Raw genomic sequence first — 15,003 nt, 5'->3', positions numbered from 1 at the left:
TCTAAAATATCAAATATCAGACGCAGCCAAGAATCAAACCACCGTGACGTCACCTTCGGTTTGTGAGCTGCAGCTCTGAAGCCTCACGTCAAACATCTCGTTCAGCGCCATCTTGATTTTTTGAAAACAGGAGTAACCATATTTGAGCAGGGGGTGGAGCCTGACTGAGAACTCGAGGACACGCCCACCTGTCGCCTCATGATCCTAATTGACCAAATGATCATCAGCTGTTTTGAAGAAGACCTGAAACTAGAGACAGTATGTGTCCTCAGAGTTAGTGTGTGTCCTCAGTATGTGTCCTCAGAGACAGTGTGTGTCCTCAGAGACAGTGTGTGTCCTCAGTATGTGTCCTCAGAGACAGTGTGTGTCCTCAGAGTTAGTGTGTGTCCTCAGTGTGTGTCCTCAGAGACAGTGTGTGTCCTTAGTGTGTGTCCTCAGAGACAGTGTGTGTCCTCAGTGTGTGTCCTCAGAGACAGTGTGTGTCCTCAGTGTGTGTCCTCAGAGACAGTGTGTGTCCTTAGTGTGTGTCCTCAGAGACAGTGTGTGTCCTCAGAGTTAGTGTGTCCTCAGTGTGTGTCCTCAGAGACAGTGTATGTCCTTAGTGTGTGTCCTCAGAGTTAGTGTGTCTGTTGTGATGAAAACTAAGTTTCACTCGTGGTCCAAAAGTCCAAAATTTCAGTCGAATAAAAAGCAGCAGAGTTTATTGTCGACAAAAAACCAGAGAGCATTCAGTAGCGAGCCGGAGCTTCACCAGAGAAGAACTCTGCCTAACAGTAGTGTGGTGTTGTCTTATAAACCCTTTAGAGACCACACCTGTCAGCTTTTCATTGGTTATCATCATTTCGGGGCCACACGTGTCAGTAGGTCATTGGTCAATTTTCTAGCTCTGGAAATTTCCACTGGGCATGTTGGGATCTTACACTAACTTTGCTTATTCTTGACACCATTATCTTTTGCTTAATCAGCTTAGTATTTTTTAAAAGATATTGTGCTTACATTTGACACCATTATGTTACAATTCAGTCAGTTTGTCTTTTTTAAAAGATTAATATTTCTTCACACAAGTTATACAATCACCTCATACTGCTTGTTACACACAGAATATATGGTTTGATTCGTAATTACATTCACAAACTTATTGTAATCAGTAGTAAATCATGTTTCAATCACACCTTAGTTTGTAGTGCAGATTCTTAAAGGTATACAGTGACATTCATAAGTGACATGGTTTAATGGCCAAAAATTATACTACATGTCCTCAGAGTCCGTGCAGACAGTGTGTGTCCTCAGAGACAGTGTGTGTCCTCAGTGTGTGTCCTCAGAGACAGTGCAGACAGACACCACATCCTGGGATTCAAAGGTTTCTCATCAAGAGGCTTCTTCACTTCACGTCCCCTCGTCTTTAGTAAACAACAGATTCAGATCTCGTGGCTCTGAATTATTTTTTTCATTCACACGATATTTTATCACGGTCACGTAATATATATTTTACCAGATGCCAACAGGGGGCGCTGTAACTTTCACAGTGACACAACCCCAGATGTTGTCCCAGCTGTTCTTCTGCATTTAGCAGCTGGAACTGAGTGTCTTTGATTCTGGATCATGTTGGTTCTCCTCTGATCTTTATCAGAACCTGTTTGGTCCTCGTTGTAAAACCCTTTCATGTAACACTGATTCATGTCATTTGTAAATCAAACAAACACGCAGAGCCACAAACAGACATTGAAGAAAAAAGGAGGTTTGCACCTGAAGCATTTTCCAAACTCAAACTACAGCAAACTGAATTCATACGATGAAATTCATGTGTCTGACTCAAAGTGATTTAAACGTGTTTCACTTTGTGTCCAACTAAATCAACGTGTGATGTGAATCCAGGAACTTGAAGCAAACAGACAGGATGTGGTTATACACACATGGACATATACTGAGGGACAAAGGTGGACAATGATAAAGACAGACTTAGATACACTAGATGTGACTCTGTATAGAGGGTTTATATATTCTGCTGGGTGTCATTTCAATAAACACATTCTTCGTGTGAATAAACACAATCCATAACGAGGGACAAGATTTTGGGGCAAGAAGGTTCGTGGTTTGAATCCCGGTTCAGATGCGGTGTCTCTGTGTGCAGTTTGCATGTTCTCCCCGTGTTTTCTCCAGGTGCTCCGGCTTCATCTCACAGTCCAAACACATGCAGATGAGGGGTTGGGTGAATTGGAGACTACACACAAGCTGCTGCTGCTTCAGCCTCTGGATCATCAGGACACAGCTCAGCCTCCGTCCACACACACTGTCCTCTTCACACTGTCCTCTTCACACTGTCCTCTTCACACTGTCCTCTTCACACTGTCCTCTTCACACTCACATTTACAAAGATCACAGTCTCCATCTGTTGAGAGAAGAAGACATCAGTGTTTACAGAGACTCACTTCATCAGCTGTGAGTCAGTGATGCAGCACATCCAGTATAAAGAGCAGCAGGGACTTCAGTCCTGTTCAGAGGTGGAGCAGCTTCCTCTCTGCTTCATGTTCACGTGTTGGAATGAACACGCTAAGAGCTGCACACACTTTGACCATCACGTGTGTTTCCTCTGCATCTGAAAGTGCAGAGTGGACACTTGAGAGGTGGATTTCCTGCTGTTACAGGTGAAGACATGTTTCACTGTGTGTTGATCAACATGTGCTTCTGACAAACTGTCAGTGGACAGATGAGACAGATGGACAGATGAGACAGATGGACAGATGAGACAGATGAGACAGATGGACAGATGGACCTCAGCAGAGCTTCTGCTCTGTAGAGACAGCTCATGGTTACCATGGTGATGATGCTTCTCTGAGGCTTCAGTCACACTGATCTCAGAGCTGTGACAAAGAGCCAACTGATCAGTTGTTCACTGATGAAGTGAGAGAACAAAGTGTCTCAGATCAGATGAAGACGTCTCTGCTCATCATGTGAGGCTGTCAGCTGTGGTCCAGCTTCACTTCCTGTTCACATGAAAACAACAGCAACTGTCGTCTTCACATCAATCAAACGATCACAACCGGCTTCTGGCTCGTCTGATTGGCCGACTGTTGTCTCTCTGTGTTTCTGTCCAATCCTGAAGTCTGTCATCGTTGTCCTCTCACAGCTTCACTGAGGAAACACTGAGGCCTGAACTACGAAGACACTTCAACATGTCCACACAACAGTGTAGTTACTTTGCTCAGTGGGCGGAGCTTTTAAACAGGTTGATCTCCAACTTCACCTGCTCCGGAGCATGTTAGCCGTCCATCATCAGTTACCATGGTGATTTACCCTGATAAGAAGTGAACGAGCTTCGTAGGACTGAAAAACTAAACCTGAAGTTAACCTGATAACCACAAATCCTGCTTCTGGTCCAGACCCTGGATCTTCACTGTGATACTGACTGTGTTTAGTAAAATACTGATGAAAGCAGCGTGGACTGACTCCAACCATCTACTGACCTCAGAGTCTCCAGTGGACAGGTTGGACTCTGTAGAAGACCACACAGCTCCTTCACTCCTGAGTCCTGCAGCTTGTTTCCACGCAGATCCAGTTTTCTCAGATGAGAGGGGTTTGACCTCAGAGCTGAAGCCAGAGAAGAACAGCTGATCTCTGACAGTCTGCAGCTCCTCAACCTGAAGAAAGAATAAAACTTAACTGTAAATGAATCTGAGTTCATGTGTGAAAATAACAGATATTCATGTCAGCACAGACTCATAACATGGAAGAGAAATATGAAATCAGACATGTTGGACTAAAGACGAGTCCTGATTCAGTAACAATAGATTATTTGGACACGGAGACTCAACCTGGATAAAGAAATGTGAATATTTGAATGTGTCTCCTGTTATTGTGGATCGTCATCATGTCAACACAGACTCTCAACATGCTGCTGACCTCAGTCCAGTCTGTGACCTGAAGATAAATATCACATCAGACATGTTGGACCATTGTTTCATTCATCACCTTCTTCTCTGTGTGTTTGGTCACTGAGTAGGTTTGTGTCATTAAACACTGTTTAAAGTAGAGATGGCTCCTGACAGTCACTTCCTGTTTGGTTCTATACTCATCAACTGTCCAACGTGTTTCAATAAGAACGTGTCTTATTGTTGAGAACCTGAGGAGGACGAGTGCTCGGTCTCTGTCCACATGTTACTCACTGAAACTTTATGAATGGAGTTGGACTGATGAGGTGGACGTGACTGACAGGCTGGGTGAGGGACAGATGACTGAGGGACAGTGAGCAGAACTGAGACAGTTCGATTTCGATAGATAATGACCAAATAAGAAAGAAATTTGGAACACTGAACATTCAAGGATTTAAGGACCTGACCTCAGAGTCTCCAGTGGACAGGTTGGACTCTGTAGAAGACCACACAGCTCCTTCACTCCTGAGTCCTGCAGCTTGTTGTTACTCAGATCCAGTTCTCTCAGATGAGAGGGGTTTGACCTCAGAGCTGAAGCCAGAGAAGAACAGCTGATCTCTGACAGACTGCACCACTCCAACCTGAAGAAAGAATAAAACTTAACTGTAAATGAATCTGAGTTCATGTGTGAAAATAACAGATATTCATGTCAGCACAGACTCATAACATGGAAGATAAATATGAAATCAGACATGTTGGACTAAAGACGAGTCCTGATTCAGTAACAATAGATTATTTGGACCCGGTCTCTGTCCTGCAGATCAGTTTATGAAATCCAGAACTAAACACAGATGAGTTTTAACAAGTAGCTGAATATTTAAAATGTCCCAGATTAATGAATGAATGGATTCAAGTTATGTCTGAAGAGGAATTATGTTCAATGAGTATTAAATGAAGCGTTCGGGCATAGCTTCACTTGACAACAAATGACGTCATGAGGTCAAAGGGCAAACTCCGCTAGGGTACGCTCGTTTACATTCCCCGGGCGGTCCGGGGGTTTACGTTACCACTATATAGTCTATGCATAATATGTCAATGATCTCCGGCTATGGCCATGATCCAAACCTGTGACTCTCTCTCTCTCTCTTTATGTTGTGACGGCCCATTAAGTACATTTGCAGGTATTTTCTTTATCTAACATATTTTATTTTATTGGATTGTTTATTAAAAACAAAAGGGGGGGGGGGGGTTCTACCTTATGTTGATTCTCAATTGAAGGTTCTACATGGCTTCATTTGTCAAAGGAAACATGAGCAAAGATTGATCCAGGGTTAGAGCCGTTATGCAACAGATGTAAGGCAGACACAGGTTCCCTCATTCATACTTTTTGGACTTGTCCAAATCTTCACAATTATTGGACGTCTATATTTGAGACATTCTCTGAGGTGTTTGGACTCAATTTAACCCCTCCCCCTTTGATTGCAATTTCTGGAGGAGTTTCTGAAGACGCTCTCCTTCCCAAACATTACTCCAATGCTATTGCTTTCGCCTCCCTAATTGCTCGGAGACTTCTCCTTGTGAAATGGAAGCAGGAGGCCTCTCCCACTCATGTGCTATGGACTCCAGAACTTCTGAAGTTTTTACATCTGGAGAAAATAAGGTGGACGTTAGGTGGTTCAACAGGTACATTGGATAAGACGTGGCAACCATTTCTAGCACACATGAAGACGCTAAAGCTGTGTACCCTTCTGTGACTGATTTGTGTTTGAACCAAGGTGTAAAACATTTGACATGGAGACAGCTGTGATTGACATATATGTCTTCCTCTTTACTGGATTGTATGGACATTTGCTCATTATCATTTGTTGTTGTTTTGCCTGAAGTTTTTCTTGTGAAAGTTGACATTTGACTTCATTTCATGTTATTGTTTATCCTTTTGTTTTGTTTGTTCATCTTTTTATTTAGAGATATTATTGTCACTATTACTATTGTTTTGTTTGTTTGTTTCTATTTGTTGTGTATGAGATGTTTTTTGTTTTCGGGGGAGGGACATGTAGAGGGGAGGGGACGAAAATGCAACAGACACACCTCTGTATTAGCATTTAGCACTTACTGGATTACAAAGCTGCTGTATGTTGATGATAAAAAAGGGAAATAAAATAATTAAAAAAATAATACAATGAGTATTAAATGAGATGAACTGTGTATAAATGCTGTGTTATAGATATGAGATCTACAAAAGTCAGTGAACTGACCTCAGAGTCTCCAGTGGACAGGTTGGACTCTGTAGAAGACCACACAGCTCCTTCACTCCTGAGTCCTGCAGCTTGTTGTAGCTCAGATCCAGTTCTCTCAGATGAGAGGGGTTTGACCTCAGAGCTGAAGCCAGAGAAGAACAGCTGATCTCTGACAGACTGCAGCTCCTCAACCTGAAGAAAGAATAAAACTTAACTGTAAATGAATCTGAGTTCATGTGTGAAAATAACAGATATTCATGTCAGCACAGACTCATAACATGGAAGATAAATATGAAATCAGACATGTTGGACTAAAGACGAGTCCTGATTCAGTAACAATAGATTATTTGGACCCGGTCTCTGTCCTGCAGATCAGTTTATGAAATCCAGAACTAAACACAGATGAGTTTTAACAAGTAGCTGAATATTTAAAATGTCACAGATTAATGAATGAATGGATTCAAGTTATTTCTGAAGAGGAATTATGTTCAATGAGTATTAAATGAAGCGTTCGGGCATAGCTTCACTTGACAACAAATGACGTCATGAGGTCAAAGGGCAAACTCCGCTAGGGTACGCTCGTTTACATTCCCCGGGCGGTCCGGGGGTTTACGTTACCACTATATAGTCTATGCATAATATGTCAATGATCTCCGGCTATGGCCATGATCCAAACCTGTGACTCTCTCTCTCTCTCTCTTTATGTTGTGACGGCCCATTAAGTACATTTGCAGGTATTTTCTTTATCTAATATATTTTATTTTATTGGATTGTTTATTAAAAACAAAAGTGGGGGGGGTTCTACCTTATGTTGATTCTCTATCAGATAATTGAATCACTAGTTTAATAGACTGATTATAGCTCAAATACTTTTCTATCAAAGAGACAGTGGCTGAGACCAAGAGTGTGATCTCAGAAAAAGCTTGGAAGCTTTGGGAGTCTTGTGTTTTTCTTTAGAGAATGACACTGAGGATAATGGGGAGGTTGGGGTTGATGTGTTCATTGTTTGTGTTGAAGGTTTTATCTGTATTCACTTGGTCATGTTTGAACGTACTAAGGTCGACTAGAGTTACACAGCTAACTCAGATACATCACAAAAGGTATAAAATGATCCTTCACATTTTCTTCTTCCATAAACTCTGATGGCAACACCTGCTCCCTCAACTTCAGGGAGAAACGGCTGCCACATGAATCTAATCAGCTGGAATGTTCGGGGACTTAACCATCCAATCAAACGTCATCAAGTATTCTCTCATCTCTTACACCTTAAAGTCAACATTGCATTTCTTCAACAAACTCAGCTAAAAATAGAGATCACCTGAAAATGAAGAAAGATTGTGTTGGACAAATGTTCCAGTCTAAATTCAACAGTAAAGCTAGGGGTACTGCTATTTTGATTCATAAATCAGCTCCATTGATTGTCTCCCATGTAGTAGCTGACCCAAATTAAAAAAATAATGAAGCCTAGAACCAGGTATGGACAGGCCTCTGACACAGGAGTCGTTCCCTGGACCTCAGGATGCTCTGACTATGTACAACTATGAATGAACTACATGACGATGCCTAAACGAACACACAAGCACAGCCTGGACTCATCTCACATTCATCATTAATTACTCTTAAATACAAACTACATCCTGCCGAAAAGCAAGACAAGACTAATCCAAATGGAATGAATCTAAATGTGTTCACGTTGGTACTAAAAAATATATCTACTGCTATTCTAACATGGCCACAGACTCCTGGTCAGAGGCCTGTCCATACCTGGTTCTAGGCTTCATTACTTTTTTAATTGTTAATTTTTTGGTTCTGGTAACCTGCCTGAAGCCTCCAGCCTCCAGCAGGAGCCCCTGTGACCTGGACGGGACACCGCTGTTAGCATTAGCCGCTCAGCGGGGCCTGTTGAGGAAGCAGGCGGGAGCTTTTATTTTCCATATCAGGATGCCCCAGGAAATCGGTAAAGAGTCTCCAGTTGGTCCAAAATGCTGCAGCACGAGTGCTGACAGGAACTAGAAGGAGAGATCATATTACTCCTGTCTTGGCTTCTCTACACTGACTCCCTGTAAGATTCAGAATAGATTTCAAAATCCTGCTCCTCACATTTAAAGCTCTTAACAATCAAGCTCTTCATATCTCAAAGAGCTGATAACACCATATTATCCAAAGAGATCACTTCAGTCACAAAACACAGGCTCTCTTGTGGTTCTAGAGTCAGTAAGAGCAGAACAGGAGGTAGAACCTTCAGCTACCAGGCTCCTCTCCTGTGGAACCAGCTCCCACTCTGGGTTCAGGAGGCAGACACCATCTCAGCATTAAAGTTAAAGTTAAACTAAAACGTTCCTCTTTGATAAAGTCTATAGTTCTGGATCAGGTCCTGACCCATCACTTAGTTAAGCTGCTGTAGGTCTAGACTGCTGGGGGAACTCCCATCATGCACTGAGCACCTGTCCACTTCTCTCTGTCTCTCTGCCCCCCCACATTCATTCATTTATTTATTTTAATACATGTCAATGACTGTTTCACTTTGTCCTCCCATAGTCTCTCTCTCTCTTTTTCTCTCTCATCTCAGATATCTCTGACCCCTGAACCTCAGGACAACAACTTTTACTATTACTAATTACAATATCTCAGTAATTCATTATGATATCAAATGTGTCTGTCATCAATAATAATTAATAGTCTTTACACTGTTGTTCACATTTTAACAAGTCAGATCTGATGCCTGATGGTGCTCAAGTGTCCCCGGTCTTTCTCGCCCCCCCTCTCCCCTACTTCCCCCTCCCCACTATCCCTCTCTCTCCTCTCCTCCCCCCATTTTCTTTGCTCACCCCAACCGGTGGAGGCAGATGTCTCCACATTGAGTCTGGTTCTAGAGGCTTCTCTCTGTTAATGAGGGAGTTTTTCCTCCACAGTCTCAAAGTGCTGCTCATTGTGGGAACTGTTGGGTTTCTCTAGATTTAATATGATGTTGAGGTCTTCACCTTCTATGTACAGTGCCTTGAGATATGTATATTATGATTTGGCGCTATACAAATAAAATTGAACTAAATTGAATTGAGTTGTTGTGTATGATAAGATTTTTGTTTTCGGGGGGAGGGACATGTAGAGGGGAGGGGACGAAAATGCAACAGACACACCTCTGTATTAGCATTTAGCACTTACTGGATTACAAAGCTGCTGTATGTTGTTGATAAAAAAGGAAATAAGATTATAAATAAAATAATAAAATGAGTATTAAATGAGATGAACTGTGTATAAATGTTGTGTTATAGATATGAGATCTACAAAAGTCAGTCAGTGAACTGACCTCAGAGTCTCCAGTGGACAGGTTGGACTCTTTAGAAGACCACACAGCTCCTTCACTCCTGAGTCCTGCAGCTCGTTGATACTCAGATCCAGTTCTCTCAGATGAGAGGGGTTTGACCTCAGAGCTGAAGCCAGAGAAGAACAGCTGATCTCTGACATACTGCAGCTCCACAACCTGAAGAAAGAATAAAACTTAACTGTAAATGAATCTGAGTTCATGTGTGAAAATAACAGATATTCATGTCAGCACAGACTCATAACATGGAAGATAAATATGAAATCAGACATGTTGGACTAAAGACGAGTCCTGATTCAGTAACAATAGATTATTTGGACACGGAGACTCAACCTGGATAAAGAAATGTGAATGTTTGAATGTGTCCTCCTGTTATTGTGGATCGTCATCATGTCAACACAGACTCTCAACATGCTGCTGACCTCAGTCCAGTCTGTGACCTGAAGATAAATATCACATCAGACATGTTGGACCATTGTTTCATTCATCACCTTCTTCTCTGTGTGTTTGGTCACTGAGTAGGTTTGTGTCATTAAACACTGTTTAAAGTAGAGATGGCTCCTGACAGTCACTTCCTGTTTGGTTCTATACTCATCAACTGTCCAACGTGCTTCAATAAGAACGTGTCTTATTGTTGAGAGCCTGAGGAGGACGAGTGCTCGGTCTCTGTCCACATGTTACTCACTGACACTTTATCAATGGAGTTGGACTGATGAGGTGGACGTGACTGACAGGCTGGGTGAGGGACAGATGACTGAGGGACAGTGAGCAGAGCAGAACTGAGACAGTTCAATTTAAATAAATGACCAAATAAGAAAGAACTTTAGAAAAGTGAACATTCAAGGATTTAAGGACCTGACCTCAGAGTCTCCAGTCGACAGGTTGGACTCTCCAGTCCAGCACACAGCAGCTTCACTCCTGAGTCCTGCAGCTCGTTGAAGCTCAGATCCAGTTCTCTCAGATGTGAGGGGTCTGACCTCAGAGCTGAGGCCACGACTTCACAGTGAATCTCTGAGAGGAAACAACCACCGAGTCTGTAATTAAAGAAAATATCAAATGTGTTAGAATAAAATCAGAAAACACAACATTCATACAAAACGTGATCATGTGACCCTCACCCTGGTTAATCCACTTTCTGCCTCTTGAACATTTGATCTTAAAAACACCTCAAGAGAATCCTTTCAGATTTGGTACAAGCGTTCATTCAGACTAACAGATGACCTCATTAGATTCAGGTGGTCAAAGGTCAGAGGTCAAGGACTTGAACATGACGTCTCAAGTCTGTCTTTAGAGAACTTCTTCACATTTTGACCAGTTGGACTCAAAGATCAACTGATTAGATTTCAGTGGTCGAAGGTCAAAGGTTACAGTGACCTCATATTATTGTGAATGCAACATGTCAGTGACCTGCAGGGACTGACTCTGCACTGGTTGGTGGTGGTGCACAGACACAGGATGAGAATTCTAGTTTGAAGAAAGAATAAACTGTTCATGTTTAAAACTTTTCAACTAAGTTCACGTTCATTTGTTCTGTTTTTTATTGGGATGAGTTAGACGACAGTTTTTAATCGATGGTGTCGGATCATGAATCCAGATCTTCACTTTAACACGGAGTCCTGCAGTTCACGGTCTCTGAGCACAAAATGTTGACGAGTCATGTTTCATGTTTAAATGTAGCCTCAGAAACTCTGGAGTGAATCAAACAGACTGAGTTCATCTTTCACCAGCTTCAAGAAAACTTCTAGAACATACTGGATATACAACAATGAGATGAGAATGTGTATATACCATATGTACACATGTACTATTGTATACATATATTATACACACACACACTACATGTCTTTGGTTTGTGGATGAAGCTGGAGAACCCAGAGAAAACCCTGCAGACAGGAGGAGAACATCCTCCTCACAGAGAGGCTGCACTAACAGTGTTGACCACTACAACACCATGCTGCCCACAAGAAGGAGAATCATTGAACACTGTGTGTGTTTGACTCATCTACACTGATTCAACATGGTATTGATCATGTCTGGACTCACAGAGCCTTCCTGCAGTTCCTCACAGCTGGGATCAGTCTCCGTCGACCCTGGTCTGATGTGTTGAACTTCTTCAGGTCCAACTCGTCCAGAACCTCCTCTGACATCTGCAGCATGTAGGCCAGAGCTGAGCAGTGGATCTCAGAGAGTTTCTCCTCTGATTTGTTCTCTGACGTCAGGAACTGTTGCATCTGCTGATGTACTGAGTGGTCGTTCATCTCAGTCAGACAGTGGAAGATGTTGATGCTTCTGTCAGGAGAAATGTTATCACTCTGCATCTCCTTCAGGTTGTTGATGATTCTCTGGATGATCTCTGGATTGTTCTCTGTCCGACCCAGCAGGCCTCCTAAGACTCTCTGGTTGGACTCCAGACTGAGGCCGTGAAGGAAGCGAACAAACAGATCCAGATGACCATTTTTACTGGTGAGGGATTTCTCCATGGTTCTCTTCAGGAGGTAATTCAGGGAGAAGGTTCCCCTTGTGTTCCTATATGTTCCCAAGACGTTGTAGAGTTCTTCTGTGTTCCTCTCGGTGTAACTGTGGAACATGTAGACTGCAGCCAGAAACTCCTGAACGCTCAGATGAACAAAGCAGTAGACTGATTTCTGGAAGATCACACACTCTCTTCTGAAGATCTCAGTACAAACTCCTGAGTACACCGAGGCCTCTGTGACATTAAGACCACACTGCTCCAGGTCTTCTTGGTAGAACATGATGTTTCCTTCCTCCAGATGTTTAAGCGCCAGCCTCCCCAGCTTCAGAAGAACGTCCCTGTCAGCCTCCGTCAGCTGCTGTGGACTCGTCTCATGTCCTCCACCGTACTTGTTGTTCTTCCTCTTTGTGTGAACCAGCAGGAAGTGTGAGTACAGGTCCGTCAGGCTCTTGGGCAGCTCTCCTCTCTGGTCTGTGGTCAACATGTGCTCCAGAACTGTAGCACTGATCCAGCAGAAGACTGGGATTTGACACATGATGTGGAGGCTCCTGGACGTCTTGATGTGTGAGATGATTCTGCTGCTCAGCTCCTCATCACTGAATCTCCTCCTGAAGTACTCCTCCTTCTGGGCGTCAGTGAAGCCTCGTACTTCTGTCACCCTGTCAACACATGTAGGAGGGATCTGATTGGCCGCCGCAGGTCGGGAGGTTATCCAGACGAGAGCCGAGGGAAGCAGATTCCCCTGGATGAGGTTTGTCAGCAGCACGTTGACCGATGACCTCTGTGTGACCTCAGACACGACCTCCCTGTGGTTGAAGTCCAGAGAAAGTCTGCTTTCATCCAGGCCGTCAAAGACGATCACAGGTTTACAGACAGCGAGCGTCTCTGCCGTGAGCTTCTGTAATGTTGGATGGAAAACACGGAGCAGCGTGAGAAGACTGTGCTGCTCGTCTCTCACCAGGTTCAGCTCCCTGAACGAAAGCACAACCAGCAGACCCACATCTTGGTTTTCTAAACCCTCTGCCCAGTCCAGAGTGAACTTCTGCACCGAGAAGGTTTTTCCAACGCCAGCGACGCCGCAGGTCAGGACGACTCTGATGCTGCTCTGCTGGTCAGTGAAGGCTTTAAAGATGTCGTGGCACTTGATGGGAGTGTCGTGGAGGCTCTTCCTCTTGGAAGCCGTCTCAAGCTGCCTCACCTCATGTTCAGTATTAACCTCTTCACTCTGTCCCTCTGTGATGTAGAGCTCAGTGTAGATCCTGTTGAGGAGGGTTCTACTTCCTGTTTCCTCAGTTCCTTCAGTCACATGTTCACATCTCCTCCTCAGACTGATCTTATGTTGGTCTAAAACCTCCTGCAGACCCCGATCTGCTGAAAGACAAGAAACAATGTCAGAGACAGAGAATCTGAGAATCTGCTGATTGTTTTCATCAGATACAGAAAAACTAGAGAAATCAAAGCTTTTGAACTTTGTGCTTTTATAACCAAGTGAAATGTTGATGCTGTATGAAGGAACAAAATCAAACATGTGCTGTTGTCAGAAGTGAAGACATCAGCAGACACATGTACAGTGCTGCTCTGACCGGCTGTCTGAGCTCCAGCTCCTCTTCTGGATCTTTGTCCACACTGGGGACAGGAGGAGTCTCCTGAAGAACCAGACTGGTCCCAGTATGAGGTGATGCACTGTCTGCAGAACCAGTGTCCACAGCTGGTGGAGACTGGATCCTTCAGGACGTCCTGACACGAAGCACAGCAGGACGACTGCTCCTCCTCAGAAACATGACTCCTCCTCCTCTTTCTGTGAAGACATGTCCTGATAAGTCAAATGTCACAGTCACAGGTCGTCATCACTTCAAGGAGGTTTTGTTTCCACCCTGTATGTTTGTGTGTTGGTTGGTTGGTTCGTTAGTGGGATTATAAAAACCACTGAACAGATCACCAGTAAACTTGGTGAAGGATGTGTTCTGTGAACCAGATGTTCAGAGGACTGATGTTTATGAGTGAAATGGATCTAGTGAATTTCAGAGTGGTTTCATCAGGAGCGTGTTGGGCCTTGGTGGAGGTCTGAGCTCTTTGAGGGATTCTGAGAGATTAGTCACCAATTTCAATGAAGCTGTGTCCTAATGCAGGGGCCACACTAGAGGAAACTACATCCTCTTCAGATCAGTTCACAGTAGAAACAGTCTCTTACTTTGTGTGTGAGGGTCCAGGTTCATTACTGAAGAATGGAGGAGGTTCCATGGACCAGTCACTCTTCAGAGACACACAGCTGAACTCTGGAGACTCTGCTCTCAGTCTGTGGTCCTCACCTCTGCAAACACAAACATGTTTTCATTCAGAACTCATCATTCACTGATTCATTCTCTGAGGATTCAGTTTGGAGGTTCACATGTTTGTAGCAGGTCTCTTACTTTGTGTGTGAGGGTCCAGGTTCATTACTGAAGAATGGAGGCTCATCTATGGACCAGTCACTCTTCAGAGACACACAGCTGAACTCTGGAGACTCGGCTCTGTCCTCTTCCTCCACATCACCACTCATCTTCAGTCTGAGAGGAAAAACCCTGTGATGTCAAACACACAATGAAGCCAGGTGCATAGATTCAGTGTTTCTTCAAATATAACAAATGAACTAGACGATTGTCTAGAGCGGCACTTTGGCAGGGCGGCCAAATGTGAAGAGCTGAGGAACGTGTCAATCAAGCAGCAGCCGCCTCCTTCACTGCCTCCCGCCCCCCAGCTCTCAAGAGCCAGTGGTCCATTCAATTTAACTTTATTTAACTTGATCAGAGATTGTCCTCAAATCCATTGACAGGATACTGCAGCATGTCTAAACAACCGAGATCATGTGGTCGGGAACATAAGAAGACTGTTGAAGTTCATTGTTAAATATATTGATCCCTGCAGTGTTGTGTTCCTTCATATTTGTTCTCAACGCTGAACTGAACAGACGTGAGCAGCGTTCACTCTTGCTCTTGGTTTCCTCATCATCGTATAGACCAGGGGTGAGGAACCTTTTTCACATCAAGGGCCATTTCAATTTGTATAAAGTCCTCCGAGGGCCACACTATTATGAACACATACCTAGGGACGCAAAAAGAGACG

The 15,003-nt window shown here is 43.6% G+C and overlaps 2 protein-coding genes across 7 annotated transcripts in view; both read right to left on the bottom strand.

The window, feature by feature from the left end:
- Nucleotides 1-15,003, bottom strand: part of LOC138405623 (NACHT, LRR and PYD domains-containing protein 5-like) — a 224,199-nt gene that overhangs the window by 184,788 nt on the left and 24,408 nt on the right. The gene's annotated exons all lie outside the window — the stretch shown is intronic.
- LOC138405658 (NACHT, LRR and PYD domains-containing protein 12-like) overlaps nucleotides 685-15,003 on the bottom strand; it is a 15,222-nt gene continuing 903 nt past the window's right edge. The window contains exons 2-11 of one of the 6 annotated variants that reach the window (XM_069515561.1): nucleotides 14,313-14,462; nucleotides 14,093-14,212; nucleotides 13,485-13,699; nucleotides 11,472-13,272; nucleotides 10,289-10,462; nucleotides 9,414-9,587; nucleotides 6,125-6,298; nucleotides 4,337-4,510; nucleotides 3,465-3,638; nucleotides 685-2,389 (exon numbers count right to left, since the gene is read on the bottom strand). In XM_069515561.1, coding sequence (XP_069371662.1) covers nucleotides 2,377-2,389; nucleotides 3,465-3,638; nucleotides 4,337-4,510; nucleotides 6,125-6,298; nucleotides 9,414-9,587; nucleotides 10,289-10,462; nucleotides 11,472-13,272; nucleotides 13,485-13,699; nucleotides 14,093-14,212; nucleotides 14,313-14,440 — 3,147 coding nt within the window. In that variant the 5' untranslated portion in view covers nucleotides 14,441-14,462 and the 3' untranslated portion in view covers nucleotides 685-2,376. Of the gene's footprint in view, nucleotides 2,390-3,282; nucleotides 3,639-4,336; nucleotides 4,511-6,124; nucleotides 6,299-9,413; nucleotides 9,588-10,288; nucleotides 10,463-11,471; nucleotides 13,273-13,484; nucleotides 13,700-14,092; nucleotides 14,213-14,312; nucleotides 14,463-15,003 lie in introns of those variants that run through there. The other 5 variants (XM_069515564.1, XM_069515567.1, XM_069515548.1 and 2 more) reach the window with 5 other exon arrangements.

The sequence above is a fragment of the Paralichthys olivaceus genome, chromosome 2 (assembly GCF_024713975.1).
Source record: "Paralichthys olivaceus isolate ysfri-2021 chromosome 2, ASM2471397v2, whole genome shotgun sequence".
Lineage (NCBI taxonomy): Eukaryota > Metazoa > Chordata > Actinopteri > Pleuronectiformes > Paralichthyidae > Paralichthys > Paralichthys olivaceus.
The sequence above is the reverse complement of the archived record's forward strand: the minus strand, read 5'-3'. Positions and strand labels throughout refer to the sequence as shown.